The sequence below is a fragment of the Amblyraja radiata genome, chromosome 8 (genome assembly GCF_010909765.2).
Source record: "Amblyraja radiata isolate CabotCenter1 chromosome 8, sAmbRad1.1.pri, whole genome shotgun sequence".
In the NCBI taxonomy this organism is placed as follows: Eukaryota; Metazoa; Chordata; class Chondrichthyes; order Rajiformes; family Rajidae; genus Amblyraja; species Amblyraja radiata.
In genome coordinates this window covers 12,108,700-12,129,221 of record NC_045963.1, presented here as the reverse complement: position 1 = coordinate 12,129,221, position 20,522 = coordinate 12,108,700, and the positions used below count along the sequence as shown (strand labels likewise).

General features: G+C 40.2%; 1 protein-coding gene across 2 annotated transcripts in view; it reads right to left on the bottom strand.

Annotated features, from left to right (window-relative positions):
- Window positions 1-18,394, bottom strand: part of efemp1 (EGF containing fibulin extracellular matrix protein 1) — a 77,214-nt gene extending 58,820 nt beyond the window's left edge. Inside the window, exons 1-4 of one of the 2 annotated variants that reach the window (XM_033025175.1) lie at window positions 17,980-18,394; window positions 17,346-17,433; window positions 16,970-17,018; window positions 13,789-14,049 (exon numbers count right to left, since the gene is read on the bottom strand). In XM_033025175.1, the coding sequence (XP_032881066.1) occupies window positions 13,789-14,049; window positions 16,970-17,018; window positions 17,346-17,426 (391 nt within the window). In that variant the 5' untranslated portion in view covers window positions 17,427-17,433; window positions 17,980-18,394. The remainder of the gene's footprint in view (window positions 1-13,788; window positions 14,050-16,969; window positions 17,019-17,345; window positions 17,434-17,979) is intronic. The other variant, XM_033025174.1, reaches the window with a different exon arrangement.
- Window positions 18,395-20,522: the final 2,128 nt, after the last annotated feature.

The window sequence follows — 20,522 nt, the reverse complement described above, 5'->3', positions numbered from 1 at the left end:
TAAAATAATGCACCATTCCATCATTTTAATGTTTTTTCACTTTAATCACAAATGCCTATTGAAGTGATTGTAGTGATTCCAATTATTCAGATTTCACCAGTTTATTCAAAAAAGCTTCCTTTCAATTGTTTCACAACATAGTATTGAATGTTGCAAGCATACAAACTATGTAATGAAAGGCACAGTCTGAAGAAGGGTTTTGGCCCGAAACGGTGCCTATTTCCTTCGCTCCATAGATGTGGCTGCACCCGCTGAGTTTCTCCAGCATTTTTGGGCACAGTGTGTAAGTTTTGTTTTGATTAGCATTATCTTCATAGATTGAATATTGGGAAGCCACTGTCATTATTCCCTTGCATTCACTGGCCACTATTTTCATTATTTTGAATGTTAAGTGTCTGAAACTGAGCTAGATAGTTGCCTCCAAAAAGGATGCATCCATCACAAGAGTTGCTTACTTCCTGAAGAAGGGTCTCGACTTGAAACGTCACCAATTCCTTTTCTCCAGAGATGGCGAGTTACTCCAGCTTTTTGTGTCTATCTTTTGTTTAGTACCACTTCTCTAACACTCTCTTGAAATTGCCTTATATTAATTATCTTAAACTTATAGACATGTTAAAATCTATCTGCCCAATTTATTCACCTCCATATTTGCTCCACGTTGCACTGAGGTTAATCAATTTCCTTTTATCTAATTCCATGTCCACTCAAGTTTTCAGCATCAACAAGAAGTAATAAAGTCTCTCCTGATGCTTTCTTTATTTGTTCCCAAAATATAAATCGAGCAGGGTCTTAGAACTATTCCATTTGGACAACCTGTGGTTATTCTTTTCCGAGTAATGTGTTTCCACTTACAGGTTTTCAATTGCTAAACTAATTCACCAGTTATTTAGGTATCAAACCAATAACCATTAATCAGTTCCAAATGAAGTAAGTTTTGAATGTCTGTTTGGGATTAAGTCAAATGATAGTGACTGAGTTATACTCATGACATTCTGCAGGAATGTGGTGTTGTGGTTTTTCATATTTCTTGACATGATAAGGGGTATACAAGACGATGGTTAAACAATTCGTTAAAGTTATTTTGTTATGATGTTGCAAACATTTGTTGTAATAATAAAATTAACATTATCCCTAGCACACTAATACTCAATGAATGCCCTTCATACGTTTTATGTAAACCATGTCATAAAGTGGTAAAGATTGTGTTATCTACAATACAATCATGGTCTATTTCAAGAGTGGTTTACATGTGTAAAGCTTTGCATGAGGTCCTCAGCTTGTGGGAGGTTCTATGTGAATGAAAGCTCATTGCTTTTTTTAAAAATTATTTTCTTGTCCTGCCTGTTGTTCCCTACTTTTGTTATCTTTACATGCACATAGCCACAAAATGCTCTTCAGCATTTTTTTCAAATGCAGACAGGTTAATTCCATGAAAATTACCACAATATTTTTCTTTCTGAATAAATGAATTGCTTTGTTATCCTCTAGTCCTCAGGTACTACTATAGTCTTTGAGGACCTCTGACAGAAATCAAATATAGCATCATTAATTTCCTGCTTTAATTATTGATGACTTCAGCAAGCATCCAGTCTGGCCTCTTGTGGATACTTTATACTTCCAGTTTCTGTGGTACATGTTCTTTGGCAACTTCTGTATGTGCTATTGCTTGGCCCAAGGGTATCCAACATGCAAACTGGGGCCCACTACGTGCCTTGATAATCTGGCTCACAAAGAGCAGTCAATTCTATTATTTCTCCATTGATAGTTTTTACTTAGTGTTTTGACTTATTTAAATGTTGGGTTGTGAGCATCAACAACTTACATTTACATTGCTCCTTCAGTAAATTGCTTCACAGAGACGTATTTGGGTGAGATTTATGTATAGTTTAAGAATGATTATGCTGCAGCCTTGATTAAAGATGTTTCTGTTAGGGACAGTCTTAAAGGAGGGAAAGGAAATAAACAGCTAAGTTTTCAGATGAACATTTCAGAAGTCATGGCCATGTATCTGAAGGCACAACAAGTAAAGTGTAGAAACAAAGATTTAAAAAAAACTGGTATTACAGAGACAGGAAGGGGCATCTAAAGGGATTTCAACAGAATAATGAAAATGTTAAATTGAAATACAAAGAACCAATGAAGATTAGCTAGAAAATTAAGTATACATGCAACATAATTTAGGATGAGTTGACATTTATCAAGATTGGTGCTTGGCAGGAGATAAAACTGTATTAGGCATGATATGGTCCAAGGCTTAAGGTACACTAAAGTTAAGCTGAAAGTAGATAGTTTTGTAAGTATGTGGTGAAAAAGGTGGTCTTTGAATTATTTCTTCATTCTTAAAGCAGAACAAGAAGATCATTCATTATCCTAAACCTTGGTGGGCAAATTAAAGAGATGCATTTCAATTCTGTACGTAAATCTAGTTTGTATTTATGTAAGCCATGAATGCACCAGCTTGGTAATTATTTTATTCACTGAAAAAGTGATCCCTGTCTTCTACATTGTTTGAAAACTGGACCACCTACAGCAGGAATCTCAAGCCACTGAGTAAAATTCCACCAACACCGGACGGATAAGCAAACCAGAGCATATGAGTTCTCCCAGTTCAACGTCTCCAACACTGAGGTCCAAATCACACTCAGTCAGCTATCAAATGCTTGTCATGTCACTTGCACATCTGACACCAAATGTCCAAAAGCAGACTGCTCTATTCCAAGATCAGTCATGGGAGGAGATTACCAAGTATACAGAAATCATCATTCATGCATGTGCTTAAGCCTTAAATAAAGTACAACGTGCCCATGGACCCCTAGGATCTATTGTCCCACAACCACGTATATTGGAGAAAGAACAAAGCTATCGAGAAACTTAAGGCTATGCCTGCAGAACACCCAGAAATCTTGCATGTGTGGTGGAAGAAGCTCACCAGCTCACAAACTAATCATTCAACTGCGCTGACACTATCCTGGCCAACTGTGGATGATTTTCCAGTTCCAACATTGGCCTCAATAGCCATCAATTGAACACACAGACAAGAATGGAAGCAAGTTATTCTCAATCCTGAGGGACTGCCTAGGAAGACGAACATTATTATTTTCTCCAAAGCTGCCTTGTCATCCAACAGTATACTCTTTTAAGGATGGACACAGCACCTCCTCCCATCTCGTGGATGAAAAGCACGTGAATGGGTTTCAGTAGATAGACACATATATCTGAGTTTGTCGGAGAGTTTGAACAAAGTAGAGTATAAATATATAATATGGCATTCAGGAGACTTTCTGTATGAGGGATAGCTTCTGAATGACATATGCTTCCTAGCTATCCATTTCCAGCTGCAGTCTACTTCAGTCATGAACAATAAACAACGATTGATTAGAAAATTTATGTTCTGCAGTAGTGTAAACAATTCCCTTAATTCAACAAACTCAAACTAGCGATTGACTTTAATGGGCTAGAAATTGTATTTTTATTTTGAGAGTCTGTGGAGCAGTGCAAAAGTTGCAGCAAATGATAATACAGCAAAACAACTTGCGTCAAAATTTCCTTAAACTTCTGTATCAGAGATGTGTCATTATTTTAGTGAATGTTAGATAAGCTTCTATAGTAATTTTTATCTTGTGTTATGAGGCCACTTTGTAAGAGGGAAGGAAATTGTTCCTGTGTAGCCTTCAAAGCACAGCATGCATGTCAGCCTCTGGGCTAGCTGGGAATAGTTTTTATTATTTTGTTGACAAATGATTCATAGGGGGCTTTACACACATTTGGGCCTTTGAAAACTTAAGTTCTGATTCCCTCGCAGGGCTGCAATACGAGGAAACATCATAGGGGACTGTTAAAACTCAGATGGTATGATAACTTGATACGACATATTGCTGTAATTTGAATTTCAGTGTAACATGGCTGTCCATCTTTTAGTTCCACTTTTTCCAACAGCTTGCTTCTGAAATGTCAGTGAGCCAGCAAAAAGGCTCTCCAGCTGATTTTCTCTCGTCTCTGCAGTTGATTATTACACTTGTTTGCAGGTTCTTTCGAACTTTCTAACTGAACCATTGTGCAGATATATTTTATGGTCTTAAAATCACTCATCTGAAACTGAGCACTACAGCTATTACTTTTGAAAATGTTAAATAAATGATACAATTGTTATTAGACACAAACTGCTGGAGTAAAGGGCCTGTCCCACGAGCATGTGACTGCATGCGGCAAGCGCGACCAAACCGGAAGCGGGGGCCGCACGGGAGTCGAGTGATCCCCGTAAAGGGCAGGTCCCACCAGCATGCGACTGCATGCGGCGAACGCGTCCAAACCAGAAGCGGGGGCCGCGCGGAAGTCGAGTGAGTGACGTGAAGTTCGAGCGAAGTCCGCGGGAAGTTCGCGCGTGACGTACGGCGTCGAGATGGTGTGTACGGCGTCGAGACGGTGCGTACGGCCTCAACGCGGCTGCTGGCCGGCAGGCCGTTGCCGCGCAGAATTTTTGAACATTGTCAGTTTTCCGGAGCCCCGCGCAATGTCGGGACCAACTCCGCACAACTCCATACGGCTCCGACGATCGAAGTGGGACCGGCCCCGCGAGGCCGTACAGCTCAAGCGACCACGTTAGGTCGCGCATGCAGTCGCATGCTCGTGGGACAGGCCCTTAACTCAGCAGGACAGGCAGCATCACTGGGTAAAAGGAATGGGTGGCGATTTGGGTTGAGATACCGAGGTCTGAAGAAGGGCCTCAGCCCGAAACGTCATCCATTCCTCATATCTAGAGATGCTGCCTGTCCCACTGAGTTACTCCAGCATTTTGTATTTATCTTTGGTGTAGACCAGCATCTGCAGTTCCTTCCTGCACATATGATTGTTGTTGTTCCATAGGCACTTCCTAACGCCCAGATCATCGTCCAGGTTTGGTTGATTCCTGTGCAATCACGCAACATGGCATGATTATAGCAGCCTATCAGCTGTTTACATTTTAATCTTTTCCTTTGATTGCCCTCCATTAGTCATTTTTTGTTGATTGGTTTACCAAGGATTAAATCTTAAAATGAGAATTTATTTTTGTATTCTTTAACTTTTTCTTGTCGCCAACTTCTATTTGTTGCAGGTTGTAGATGGGAAGATTAAATAAATATAACCTCATAAAAACATGAACAATGGAAACACCAGTACCATTGTAAAATGTATTTAAATTAATTGCCCAATTAATTGATTGATTGATTTTTTTTTGCTTTGGATATATGATCCACTTTTCAACACTTAGGAGTCAATGAATTTGGAAATGAAACATAGATTGTCAGTTTATATTTTGTCAGACTTCTGTCTGTGGATTACACCTGTGAGGGTGTGTAAAGGAAAAATAAGATTACACCAAATATTCTTACAGCATATTTTGCTCAGTATCCCACACAACCCATTCTGATACTCCCAGTAGCAGGTGAATGTACGAAGGATATAAAGGAATTGTTTGATGAAAATTGACCATCATTGAAGACAGGCAGTAACTTACTTGTGCTGGAGTTCCAAAAAGATAAAATATGTAATAATTGGGCATGTGCCTTTATCTCGTCCAGTTCCATGTTAATTCTGATTATTTTAATACGTGTTACATTGAAATAAGTAATTATAACGGTACATGTGACTCACACTCCAGTGACCTTGTTTATCTGGCTACTTTGGCTCTGATAAATGTAGTTGTACAAACAAGCTCTGGCCGTGCAACACACATGGGAGCTTTCATTAATCTCCACATAAAATATCTCCAGATTTTTCAATGATGTCAGCATTAAAAGCCCCTTGGAGCCCAAGTTTGATCACGCAATGGTCCTTGCATGAAAATATTTCAAAAACACCCAGCTGAAGCACTCGGCCTGCTGGTTTTGGAAAAATATACCACAAGCATCTGCATGAAATTATCCATTAATCAAATGAATGTCACTTTTAAAAAATATATAGAACTCAAAATCTGTAAATTATTTCAAAATTTTAACTGGCTATTCTATTTCAACAGGAACAAAAAGCAGCTGGTTAATTCATAGAACCATCAAAGTTTGCGAATCATTTCAGTAACATTAAAGTACTACAGATACCTTTAGAATAAATATCATTAGGTTATGAATGCACAATGCTGCCCAGATTATTATTTCCCTCATTCCAATATTGCGCTAACTATGACCATTTTTTCCACACTTTGCTATCACTGCACCCTTTTGTGGTGCTTTAATTTATTGTAGTTTGAAAAGTTGCAGAACCTGATGATCTGGTTAAAGGATTAAATTAACACAGTGACCTGGTGGTAAATGATCATGCTGAGTAAATGTATTTCTGCTCATGGGAATGCAGTCCCCAATATCGCTTCAGCAAGACTGAAGGATCTGCCCCTGATTATAACACTCAATTTGTTATTTCAACGTTATTAGGATCAACAAAAGAAATGTAATAGCTTCTAATGTTCATCATGTATTTTTAATTACAGAGACTTCATTTAGTATAAAGTTAAAAGTTGTAAATTATATATTTTGTCCCTAGAGCAGCTAGACTATTTACCGGGTCATTTCTTAAGTTAATAATGTTAGCTTCTAGTAATAAACCTTTGATCATTTCGAATGTTGTATCCCAAAAGTAGCATTCCTGAACCATTCTGACGAATGATTTCAGTCTTGATAGCAGTGGGAGTGAAAATAACAGTTCCATTTCCAATTATGAACATTCTTGAAACACCATCCTATTATCATTCTGTGCAGTTTTGACAGATATCAGCAAATGACACGCAGCACATTTGTCAACTCTCAAGCAAAGCTTTTCCCAAAGGAACCTGCAAATGTAATTATCTTTATCTGTTCAGAGATGCAGCCCAACCTGCTTGGGATTTCCTCTATTCTCTGCAGTTATTGTAGACCATTTGATTATTTGGTTTCCATTTTGGAATTTTCTCACCTCACCTCATTCTTCTCTCTATGATATCTCATCACTATATTTCCTTACATGTCTTGACCCAGTTCATTATCATAAGTCTATTTTTGACATGGCTATTCCAGGGGGGATTTTGTTGGCTTTGGGAAGTATTTCCAGAATAATGCTTTTATTAAGCACTTTGATAAAATATTTGTAATTGTCTTAATTTTTTTTACACAATCTGGATCTGGACACTTAAAAACTGGACACTTAAAGAAATTAGTTTCAAATGGCTTCACACCAAAAAATGTTGTAAGTGATCCAGGTTTTTTTTTTAAAATTCACTCCATTAGTGCAGAAGTCAACAGCTGATTGTATGACTCTTTTTCCATGATCACAAAGAAATCCCAAGTGGTCAACCCTCTCTTCCATACTATTACTTCACGTGGAGTCGTGAAGAGTTCAGAAGGAGGCCACAACCCATCAGATTTACAGTGACCTCCATAATGTTTGGGACAAAGACCTATCATTTATTTATTTGCCTCTGTACTCCACAATTTGAGATTTGTAATAGAAAAAAAAATCACATGTGGTTAAAGTGTACATTGTCAGATTTTAATAAAGGCCATTTTTATACATTTTGGTTTCACCATGTAGAAATTACAGCAGTGTTTATACATATTCCCCCCCATTTCAGGGCACCATAATGTTTGGGACACTGCAATGTCATGTAAATGAAAGTAGTATTTTATTTAGTATTTTAGTATTTTGTTACATATTCTTTGCATGCAATGACTGCTTGAAGTCTGTGATTCATGGACATCACCAGTTGTTGGGTGTCTTCTCTGGTGATGCTCTGCCAGGCCTATATTGCAGCTATCTTCAGCTAATGCTCGTTTTGGGGGCTCGTCCCCCTCAGTTTTCTCTTCAGCATATAAAAGGCATGCTCAATTAGGTTCAGCTCGGGTTATTGACTTGGCCACTCAGGAATTTACCATTTTTTAGCTTTGAAAAACACCTTTATTGCTTTAATGGTATGTTTGGGATCATTGTCTTGCTGTAGAATGAACCGCCAGCCAATGAGTTTAGAGGCATTTGTTTGAACTTATGCAGATAGGATGTGTCTATACACTTCAGAATTCATTATGCTACTACCATCAGCAGTTGTGTCATCAATGAAGGCAGTACCTTTAGCAGCCATACATGCCCAGGCCATAACACCCCCACCACCGTGTTTCACAGATGAGGTGGTATGCTTTGGATCTTGGGCAGTTCCTTCTCTCCTCCATACTTTCCTCTTGCCATCGCTCTGATATGGTAATCTTCATCTCATCTGTCCACAAGACCTTGTTCCAGACTGTGGTTGCTCTTATAAGTACTTCTTGGCAAACTGTAACCTGGCCATCCTATTTTTGCGGTTAACCATTGGTTTGCATCTTGCAGTGTAGCCTCTGTATTTCTGTTCATGAAGTCTTCTGTGGACAGTGGTCATTGACAAATCCACACCTGACTCCTGAAGAGTGTTTCTGATCTGTCGGAAAAGATGTTTGGGGTTTTTCTTTATTATAGAGAGAATTCTTCTGTCATCAGCTGTGGAGGTCTTCCATGGCCCTTTGCGATTAGTAAGCTCACCAGTGCTCTCTTTCTTCTTAATGATGTTCCAAACAGTTGATTTTGGTAAGCCTAAGGTTTGGCTGATGTCTCTAACAGTTGTATTCTTGTTTCTCAGTCTCATAATGGCTTCTTTGACTTTCATTGGCACAACTTTAGTCCTTATGTTAATAAACAGCAATAAATGTTTCCAAAGGTGATGAAAAGACTGGAGGAAAGACTAGGTGCTGAGAGCTCTCTTATACCTGCATTAAGAAGGAAATTAAGCACACCTGAGCAATTACAAATGCCTGTGAAGCTATGTGTCCCAAACATTATGGTGCCATGAAATGGGGCGGGACTATGTATAAACAGCTGTAATTTCTACATGGTGAAACCAAAATGTATAAAATTGCCTTTAAAAAAAAAAAATATCTGACAATATGCTCTTTAACCACATGTGATTTTTTTCTATTACAAATCTCAAATTGTGGAGTACAGAGGCAAATAAATAAATGATGGGTCTTTGTCCCAAACATTATGGAGGGCACTGTATGTTCTCGCAGATTCTTCAACATTGTTTATCAATTCTCATGTATTCTATGCTGCTCTAATGTTGATGCTCGGTCTGCTCCGAGAGTGACACTTATGTGGAATTCAAATTGCCCTGTTTCCAATTAGACAATATAATAATGTAAACTGTTGGATTGATTGAAAGATGCAACATGGAAACAAGCATGTTTAGAGGCATCTTCACCAATTTTTATCTTTAGGAGCTCTGTCTTGCTCTCTCTTGAAAGCATCCAGAGAACCGGCCTTCACCGCACTCTGAGGCAGAGAATTCCACACTCACAACTGTGTGAAAAAGTTTTTCCTCATCTCCATTCTAAATGGCTTACCCATTATTCTTAAACAGTGGCCCCAGGTCCTGGACTACCCCAGCAGTCAAGGCTAATGAAGATACAAAAATCTCTGCCAGGGTTGCAGCAGTTCCTTGCTTCCCACAAAATTCTAGGATGCACCTGGTCTGGCCCTAGGATCTTAATCATATTTATGCTCTTCAATCTCCCACTGACATATCAACCACTATCCCAACCTAACTTCCTAAGAGGAGGTTGAGTGTAGTCCCTTCTCTAATAGGTCCATCAACTTATTGCTTCAGAAAATATTCCTGGACACATTTGACAAATTCTACCCCATCTCATTCTTCAGCTCCTGTCAATATTAGGGAAGTTAAAGTCATCTACCAATGCAAACCTATCATTCCTACTCTTATCTGCATTCTCCCTACAAATTTGTTCCTCTAATTCTTATAAAATTATTATTTCCAAGCTCCACCCACATAGCCTCACTGGACACTCCCTCCGTGATATACTTTTTAAATACTGGAGCTGTGATGTTCTCTCTAATCAATACAATAACACCCCTCTTCTCTTACCCCCACCTCTACCATGCCTGTAGCATCTGTACCCCGGACCATTCAGCTGACGGTGCTACCCATCCCACAACCATATTTCCGTAATTCCTATTAAATCACAATCCCATGTGCCAATCCATGCCCACGGTTCATCTCTGCTACTCATCAGACCTTGCATTAAAATATATACTGTTTAGCCCATGAGACCTTCCTTGCCTCCTATACTGTCCATGTCTGGCTTGCCTACTAGACATGCTTGCTTTAACTTCTATATTTTATTGATTGATTTGATTGAGTATTTTGAACAAGTAACCAAGAAGGTCAATGAGAGCAAGGCCATAGACATTGTCTACATGGATTTCAGTAAGGCCTATGATAAGATTCCACAGGTTGCGCTGCAAGGTTAGATCGCATGGGATCCAGGGAGAGTTAGCTGACTGGATATAGAATTAATCTCATGATAGGAAGCAGAGGATGTTGGTAGACGGTGGTTTCTCAAACTGAAGTCCTGTGACTAGTGGCGTACCTCAGGGGTCATTGCTGGGCCCATTGCTGTGTGTCATTTATATCAATGATTTGGATGAGAAAATACTAGGCATGAATTTGTAAGTTTGTAGATGACACAAAAAACAAGTGTCATAGACAGTGTAGATGGTTAGCAAAAATGACATCAGGATCTTGATCAGCAGGGTAAGTGAGCCGAGGAATGGCTAATAGAGTTTAATTCAGATAAGTGCAATCTGAATTGCACTTATCTGAATTAAAACCAGGGCAGGACCTTTACAGTAAATGGTAGGGCCCTGGCGAGTGTTGCAGTGTGCAGAGATCTAGGAGTACAAGTGCATAGTTCTATGAAAGTGTTGTTGCAGGCAGATAGGATGGTGAAGAAGGCTTCATCATCAGGAAGGTCAGAATATTAAGTTAGAGTTATTGGTGAGGCTGCACTTGGAGTACTGTGTTCAGTTTTGGTCACTGCTATAGGAAAGATGGCATTAAAATAGAAAGAGTGCAGGGAATATATATGTTACCATAATTCCAGGACCTGAGCTGTAGTAAGAGTTTGGGCAGAGTAAGACTTTATTTCTTGGAGCGAAGGATGCTGAGGGGTGATCTTATAGAGATCATAAAATCATGAGGGGAACAGATAGGGTGAACGCACACTTTTTTCCCCCCCAGAGTAGAGAAACCCTGAATTAGAGGGCACGTTTAAGGTGAGAGAGAAAATATTTAATAGGAATCTGAGGGGCAACTTGGCTGGTGATTATATGTAACACACTGAAAGTGGAAGGAGATGAGTCAGATGTAATAACATCAAAAATACACTTGGACAGGTGCAGGGATAGGAAAGGTTTGGCGGTATAGGGGGCAAACATATACAAATGGGATTAGCTTAAAAAGCATCTTGGTTGGCATGGACGAGTTGGACGCTAGAGCCTGTTTCCATGCTTATGACTCCATGACTCTATTTGCTTTGACTTTCCTATTTGTTACACAACAACTGTGGGTCCCCTGCCAGACGAGCTTAGAAGAAGCTGAGAAGCTTCTAGCATATCTCCCTGCCAGGATATTGATCCCTTTCCAGGTCAGATGCAACTAGTCTGACTTTTAGCAGTTCACCTTTGCCCCAGAAGGGATCCCAGTGGTTCAAGAAACCTAATCCCTCCTCCCCCCCCCCCCCCATCACCAGCTCTTCAGCCATCTGCTTGAGTCGTGCTACAACGACAGCCTCTTGCTCACTGTATATAATCCAAGGACTTCAGAAAGGGGAAGTTGCCAAAGCCATTTTATTCCTGCTTGGCTGGACATTTGTTAAACAGCAGGAAAGATTAATGCTATTTAAAGGGATCACCAGCTATAGAGCAATTAGTTGCTGATTGATTTTTCTGCCGGTTGGTATATCTCTGCAGTGATTTTCTTTTGTTCCAAGTTCCAAGTTGTAAAAGCATCTAATGCCCGGTGTAATATCTAATATTGGAGGAACAGCACCTCATATTCCATCTGGGGACCTTGCGTCCGGATGGCATTAACATTGAATTCTCCCAATTTTGCTAGCCCTTGCTGTCTCCTCCCCTTCCTTAACCCTCTAGCTGTCTCCTCCCACCCTCCCATCCGCCCGCCCTCGGGCTCCTCCTCCTCCTCCCCTTTTCCTTCCTTCTCCCCCCCCCCCCCCACCCCCCATCAGTCTGAAGAAGGGGTTCGGCCCGAAACGTCGCCTATTTCCTTCGCTCCATAGATGCTGCTGCACCCGCTGAGTTTCCCCAGCAATTTTGTGTACCCCCGGTGTAATATGTTCTTCGGGTCTTTATTGCTCCCGGACAAGTACATCGTCAACATTCCATTGCAATACATTGCATGCCACACTACTGGAAGAAGAAAGAGGGAAGAAGTCTTGTCCTCAAAAGGAAACTAACATCAAACACAGTTGGGATTACAAGCAGAGTTTCCATTGCTTCCATGCTGAATATCATTAGTTTATTGTAGAGTTTGTGCAAAGTTAATGACAGCTTCCTCCATGCAAGTGCACGTGTTTTCTGTAGATTTGCCTAATATCTTAAACATTTAATTGTGGAATCTGCAAGACATTTTTTTTCTGCAGGCTGCTGCATTAAATTCTTCATTTAATCCTTCTCCTCAGAGCTCTATTTTTGTTGATACTTGTTAACTCATGGACTCATTGAAGCCAGGAAAGTGTGCGATTTGCCTGTAAACTTCCTTGAATGTTAATGAGATCCAGTTGATTTGATTGTTCAATGCTCCAATGACACACTCAAGACATAGAAATTGGCTCTAAGGAGATTATAGATTCAAGCCTGCATTTATTATTATTTTTTAATGAAGTGGGTATTGCCAGCCTTTATTACCCACCTAATGGCGCTTGAGAAGATGGTATCTGCGAGCCATTGTCTTGCAGACCTTACGATGAAGCTGCTCCAATAATGCATAGAACTAGATCGCTCCAGTAATTAACACAAAGATGATTAAAGACTGGTGCAGTTTTCCATGTTAAGATGGAGTGGGACATTTTGAATTTTCAAGTGGTGGTCTGCTATCCTTCTTCTAGAGTTGAAGATATGTTTCTTCACAATTGTTATAGCTGTATTAATCCAAGCTCCTAAGAGAACGTCAGATATAGCTCTTAGGGCTAACAGAATCAAGGGTCTATGGGGAGAAAACAGGAACGGGGTACTGATTTTGGATGATCAGTCATGATCATATTGAATGGCGGTGCTGGCTCGAAGGGCCGAATGGCCTACACCACCTATTTTCTATATTTCTATGTTACTTTCATCAAAGTCTTGATTATGTTCTAAAGATGGTAAAGAAGCATTAGCCTTGAGTGACGTACCGGAAGACTGGAGGATAACCTGGGGAATTAGGAGGCGAGTCAGACATTACAGGGTTCTCTGTCTCTGGGCTGCACTTAATAGTATCAACAATTAAGCTCCTGGTCATTGGAAACCCTCTAGATGCTGCTTGTCACAGTGCTGTATAGAAAAGCAATCCATTATATAACGTGCAGAAAGTAACTTCATTGTTTAAAAATACAAGAAACATTTAGAAGGAGAGAGACGGCGATATTGCCTGCCTTCTGTACTTGAACTTTGCATCCTTCTGGATTCCAACAGAGAACCAATTGCTCATGAATTTTGTTGTTGGCAAGAAATAATCTGAAGCAGTAACAGGTTTCCCAAAATGCCAAGTGAAAGAAAAGCAGTAACATGCCAGTTCATGTTCTGGGGAAATATGGAATCAGTTTGTATATGATTATGTTATAGCATTCACAGCTGAATATGTTGCATTGGAATAATGATTAATTATGCAATAAATGAAGTGGCCACACCATCACCACTCCTATTCAACAAATATCCGATTATAATCAAATTACTACACTGCTGTCTTACCTTTACACTGGTTTTGATCATTGAGTGCAAAGCCATGTGAACATCGTCGTTGCAGGACGCGAGGTAGATATGAGTATGGCCGTCGAGTAGGAACAGGGACATGAACAGGCGCAAGAGTGGTTAAAGGAACATTCCTACTTTCACCACTACTATTCGTGATAATGATAGCTGTTTTAGGCAGACACAAGTATCCTCCATAATGGTTGATGCATTTCATTTCCCCTTTGCATGCATCAGGAATAGTCTCACATTCATCAACATCTGAAAAACAATTAAAAAAAAAAAATCACTTAACATGTGAAAAACTATTTTGTAAAGTCATTTTTGCTGCATAGAATCATAGAAACCCTTTCAGAAAGAACAATCCCAGTTCACTGCACTCCCGAAGTGTAACAGTAAGAGTGGGTAAGTCTTCTTCTTGCGTATGGCATGCACAGCCTAAAGTAGGACAACTTGTTCTATTTGATCTTATTTGATTGTGCACGCCAAGTTGATTGCATTCATTGAAACAGGGCGGACCACGTGAAGGTTGCAAACTCCCACCCCAGGAGTGGACATGTTAGACCTATAAATGCTTACTTTTTAAAATATACATGGCCAGGCTATTATGAGAAGCTAAGGAAGAAATTGAAGGACTCCCTGTCACAGATATTTGTGCCATTGATAGCCATGGGCGAGGTGCCAGAAGACGGGCTAACATAATGCCTCTATTTAACAAAGGCTGTAAGAAAAAGCTTGGGAACTACTGACTGGTGAGTCTAACATTAGTGGTGAGAAAGTTATTGGATGGGTTTCTGAGAGACAGGATCCAAGGCAAAGAGTGATTAGGGATGATCCACATAGTTTTGTGCATGAGAAATTGCGTCTCCCAAATATTTCTACGTTCTTCGAAGAGGTAGCCAAGAATATTGATGAGGGTAGTACATTGTCTACATGAACCTTAGCAAGGTCTTTGACCAGGTACTGCGTTGGAAGCTGGCAAGGAAGTTTAGATCACATGGGATCCAGAATGAGCTAGCCAATTGCACACACAAATTGATTGAAGGTCGGATTAAAGGGTGGTGGTAGAGGTTTGTTTTTCAGACTGAAGATCTGTAACAAGTGGTGTGCCACAGGGATTGATACTGGGTTCACTGTTTACAATATTAATGTGCATATAAATGGTTAGTAAGTTTGCAGTTGAAATAAAATTGGTGATTGAAAATTGGAAGAATACAGTGAAGAATTTAAACACAACTAGATCTTGATCAACTGGGCCAATGGGCTCAGGTCCTATTACATGGATAGGATAGGTTTGGAGGGATATGGACCAAAGGCTGACAGATGGGACAAGTGTACATGTTGGCTGTTGTGGGACATGTTGGCCGTTGTGGGCAAGTTGGGCCGAAGGGCCTGTTTCCACACTGTAGCACTCTATTACTATGTGGCAGATGGAGTTTAATTCCAATAAATATGAGATGTTGCATTTTGGTAAGACAAACTAGGGCTGGACATACACAGTAAATGGTAGGGCCCTGGGTTATGTCGTAGCACAGAGAAACCTAGGGGGTGTAAGTACATAACTCCATGTTTGTGGCAGCATGGGGGGGTGGGGGGAAGGCATTTGACATAATGTCTTCTTAATTGTTGAGGGTATTGAGTATAGGAATAGGGATGTCATGATGGAGATGTTTAAGACATTGGCAAAGCCACACATGGGATACTGTATACAGTTCTGGTTGTCCTACTTATTAAGGATGTCATTAAACTGGAAAGTCTCTGGGTTTGGATGGTATAAGGAGAGGCTGGGTCTTTTTCCCTGGAGGCCAAAGGTGACCTTGCAGAGGTTTATAAATCGTTAGGGGCATAGATAAGATGAATAGCCACAGCCTACCCCTTCCCCTAGGACATAGGGCATAGGTTTACGATGAGAGAGGAAGGACTTAAAACAGGACCCAAGCGGTAGCTTCTTCACACACCGAGGGTGGTGTGTATATGGAATGAGCACCAGAGGAGGTTGCAGAAGCCGGTACAATTACAACATCTGAAAGACACTTGAATAGGCACACTACTAGGAAAGGTTTAGAGGACTATGGTCCATCACAGGCAAGTGGGACTAGCTCAGTTGGGCTACTTGATTGGCATGGAGGAGTTGAGCTGAAGAGCCTGTTTCCATGTTGCATTACTCTATGACTCTATGTTCACAATGTGGGTCGAAGTGTGAACTAGTAAATCGGAGCAAACACAGGTTCAAAAACACCACTGTGGAATGCAATGTTTGTGTGACTTTCACAAGCCACTTGTAGACCACTCAAGTAGAACCAGGTCTTTGCAAGACATGCAAGTCTCTTTTAAGAGCAAGGTGAAAGGAAGCTGTTTGACCAGATACCCAACCTAAGGCTAAAGCTTAATCTAGCTTTAATTTAAAACTTATCCTTTCTCTTCAGTTTCCACCTCCCCTAATGTGACTTCTCTATCCCAGTACAAGCCTGAATCCTTCAGCAGACAATCATGACCATACCTGCTGCCCAACCAAACTTTCACGGTCCCAGTCTCCAAAATTTACCATCTCACTCTCGCGCTTATAGCTCTCCCCAAGATTCTTGACCTGGATCTGTGACCAACCTGCTTTCCTCTATTGGTTCTGCAATGCGGTGGAGACGGTACAGAATTTTGTACGGTACAGAATTTTGCATTGATAGGCCCTCAGGGGGAATTCAAATAATTTTTGGACGCATTGATATCCAAGTGCCGGGTGAGTGGCAGGACAATTTGTTTCTATAACCAAGGAGTATAGATGATGACGAAATAAACAGTGGAAGGACTACAGAGGTGGCTTAATTCAAATTCTTTATTAGCAATTTATTTTCAAAGAGAAATAGCAGAAAAGATGGAATTATCTCTCTTTTGCTTCAAGATGCTGACCAAATAGCATATTAGCTAGGCATCATTCAGGCTTTTTCAACAAAATTGTAAATTATTTTCATGAAATGATAAATGATTTTATTTCCAAATTTTTTTTTTGCAGATACATTTTTTGATTTTATTTATGTATTCATCAGATTTCTAATTGCTCATTCATAAATATAACCCAAATTGTACGTCACAATTAGATTTAGTGCCTTTACTATACAATGTAAAACTTACACAGAAAAATGGACAGGGAAAATAAATCCCGATTTTTCTAAATGTACTATCTCACCTCTGCACTGTTGCTTTTCAGGATCCCATTGATAACCATCTGTACATTGCTGTAGGAATATAAAGCAGAGGGAGTATCAAAGTACAGCACCACACTTGCATTAATTGGTAAATAATAATAGTATGCATCATAGCGAGAAAAATCCATTCAAACTAAGAGAATTGCCATTTACTAACCCAGCGATGAATTTGCTGAAGAACAACTGATAAATTATAAAAAGTGTGCACATTTGCGCACAAATGTAAATATATCCATGCAGACGAAAACAGTTTGATCATCACATATTTATGTTTGGCAATTAAAATACAGTTGTTGATTTCATTTTTAAGTATTTTGTGGTCTTTAAATGTCTGCACAATTCTTAAAGGTGTCTTACCGTGTATGTGGTCGTTTCACTAGTTTCTTGCGAGGATGTACCATGCAACATAAATGTGACCAGCAAATACCATTGCAACATCTTGTATCTAAGTAACAACAATAGCATGCAGTCACTAATAAAATACAAATTCCAACAGTGCTTTATAATGAATGTATTATTTGAGAAATACTTGAAGAACATAAAGGTTTTTTTTTACACTCATTTGGAACAAGTTCAAGTTCAATCTAACAACATTTTTACAAGTCTTGACAAGCAGTAGAGAATAGTGTGGAAAATAAAATATTTATGGTTTATAGATCCTTCACAGGTATTTCTAAATTGAGTATATTTCTAGATTTATATTGCATTGTATTCATTGGCTTAAATGTATTCAATAACTTGATAATTTCAAAATTCCCTCCATATTTAAACACAATGTTCCACATATCTGTTATCTTCGGCATTTTCATACATTTCAAAGCCTGTATGTATGAATATCGATTTCCATATTTTAAGTATATTCAGAAAGAGATTGTCAGCTAGTTAAAATGAACAGGCATACAAGTAAAATACAGATACACATGTAATTACAACCAGTATTTAAATTAATTTTATCGCTTACTGAAGGACTATAGAAATATATTTGTATTACCTTTGAAGACCGCGGACCTTCACAGCTCTTTAAATTTCTCTGTTCGAGTTTGGCAGTTTTTTAGAACAGTGTTGTGTGTGTGACTTGCAGTGGTTTATGAGGAAGACTTTGTGCAGCAGTGGTGTTGCTCCCTCTGCAGGTTCACAGACTAACCACGATTCCCGGACTGATAAGAGGAGAGGGAACAACAAACCCTTCAGGAGCAGTTCAACGGGAGTGTCGCTGCAACTGCGGAACCGTCAGGTGATACAACTGCTCGCTGGCTATATAGGGAAGGCAGGCGGGACCAGCAATCGATGCTCATCCCACAACCAAATGGGATTGCTAGCAACCAGTGGCATACTTGTGGGTTACTTTGGAATAGAGAGCAACTGCTTACAACATAAAATGCTTCTGCAAATGCGAGCGATAGATTTTGTTAGCTGCAGTTGGGATAAAATATAAATTAAAAAATTAATTGAATCTAACCAATCAATCCACAAAAACTAATCCACGTGTGTGATATTTTCCATTGATTCAGATGCCTATGTATGACGAATAAGCTTAAAAGTTGTTGACATACGTTTCTTGGAATGAGGCGAGAATGAAAATGATCCGACAATGTATCTGAGTGGGCAAGTTATCGGAAGCGCGTTAAAAGGCTCAAGCCCGCAGTTACAGTTCTGAAACGGCCTCTGTTTGCACTGCTCCTTGACTCCGAGAGCCAAGAACAACACGCAGCCTCAGCTCAGCGTGTGGGTGATTTACTACGACAACCTTTGGCTGGCGTAACCGAGAGGTTCATCCAAGCAATGAATAATAAAACACAAATAAACGCGGTGAGCTCAGTCCACCTCCAGCTCGAATACTTTCTGACAAGCGGCACGAGTTCCGGGGTCAGAGAGCCTCCCCGCAATGATGAATGTGCAGGGGGGGTTTTTTGTACGCGGAGGGAAATATGGATATTTAAATCAATAAACCACAGGAATTACATGGGGAGATGCTAGCGGCGTGGTTATAGGTGATCTACAATGTTTCACTTGCATCCCATCATTTATCTCACAATTATTTGATGGCATTGTATTGTATTGTTTATGTCCGTGCAACTGCAAGCTTTATGTTGGCTGCCTGAAAATAAATTCAGTATTTCTAATAGTTTGCCTTTAATGAGTTGTAGTTCACAAATAAACGGTTACGCTCGAGGTAGGCAAAACATTCATTGCGCATTGTCAAAATATAAAAATGTTTGGAAGAATATGCCTCAGATATCGCAGCATGGGGAAAAGGATGGAGGCGTTGAAAACTTGTAGGTCAATATAACACATCAGGAAAAGAAACATTTCACAGAGAATGCTTGTTGGATACGAATACAAAGTGATGCCAAGCCCAATAACTCAGAAAATGTGTTTCCAAGTACTAGTTACATGTGAGTTGCTTCCAATACAATTCCAAAACGAGCACATAGACTCCCATCTAGTGGCCACTAAAACGGTGCGAGTCCACCCATGAGTGATCCCGAGTTTAAAACAAATCAAACTCATGGTAATCACGTAGAATTAATGTAGCGGGAACGTCGGAACTCGTAAGCTAATGGCAGGTACTCGGGAAACTTGTTAACTCGTGAAAATCTTTCAACATGATGAAAGATTTCAACGAGTCAAATTTACTCTTGAAGTAAATTTTAAACTTTTAAACTCGTTGTAAGAACGTAGTAGCCCGTGAGTTTACCGTAGTGACTCGTGAGTCTACCGTGGGCACTCTTTAACTCAGCGGGACAGGCAGCATCTCTGGAGAGAAGGAATGGGTGACGGGATGATGTTTCCAAAATTCTGCTGCATCTTTGTGTTACTCCAGCACTGTGTGTTCACTTTTTGTCAACCAGCATCTGCCCTTTCATGTGTATGACATTATTTGTATCCATGGCAGTTGATTGTCACTCCCTTCAGTTTTCCAGGGGGTCGGGACGGGGTAGATGCTGCTAGTGACGATCTCATTTATCCAATGAGTTACGCTCTCTTTAAGGATTAATTTCTAAATAACCTGCCAATTTCTCTTAATTCGCTGTTATATCCGAGAACTGCTCCAGATGAACTCCTGGATTTGATTTTTTTTCCTCCCGGGAGTAAAAGAAAAAACAAATGCACTTAAAGCACCAGGGGTGGGGTAGAGGCGTACGACCAACGAACGGGGCGATATTATCCAGAATTAATAAAAAGAAGCCCTGTAAACCACAGCTCCCCGATGTTAATCAGCAGGCCCAACACTCCGGAGCTCCAACAGGGGCGATCCCCGACAAGGCATCGCCCGCTCCGCAATGGAATTCAGCGCTGCGCCCGTGGCTGAAGCTCTGGCCGGTCTCCGGTAGGAAAGGCCGCGCCAATCCAGTTGGCAGGCCTTGAGGGGGGGGGATGCGACTTGGAGAAAAGACGCATCTCGTCCAGGTAAGTGACTGGGACACGATTTCCCCCTATTCCCCCCACCCCCCATGTAAAAAAGACTAAGAAACCCTTAGAACATACTTTTTGGCATACTAAAAATAACAAAAAAGGGTGAAAGGACGGACA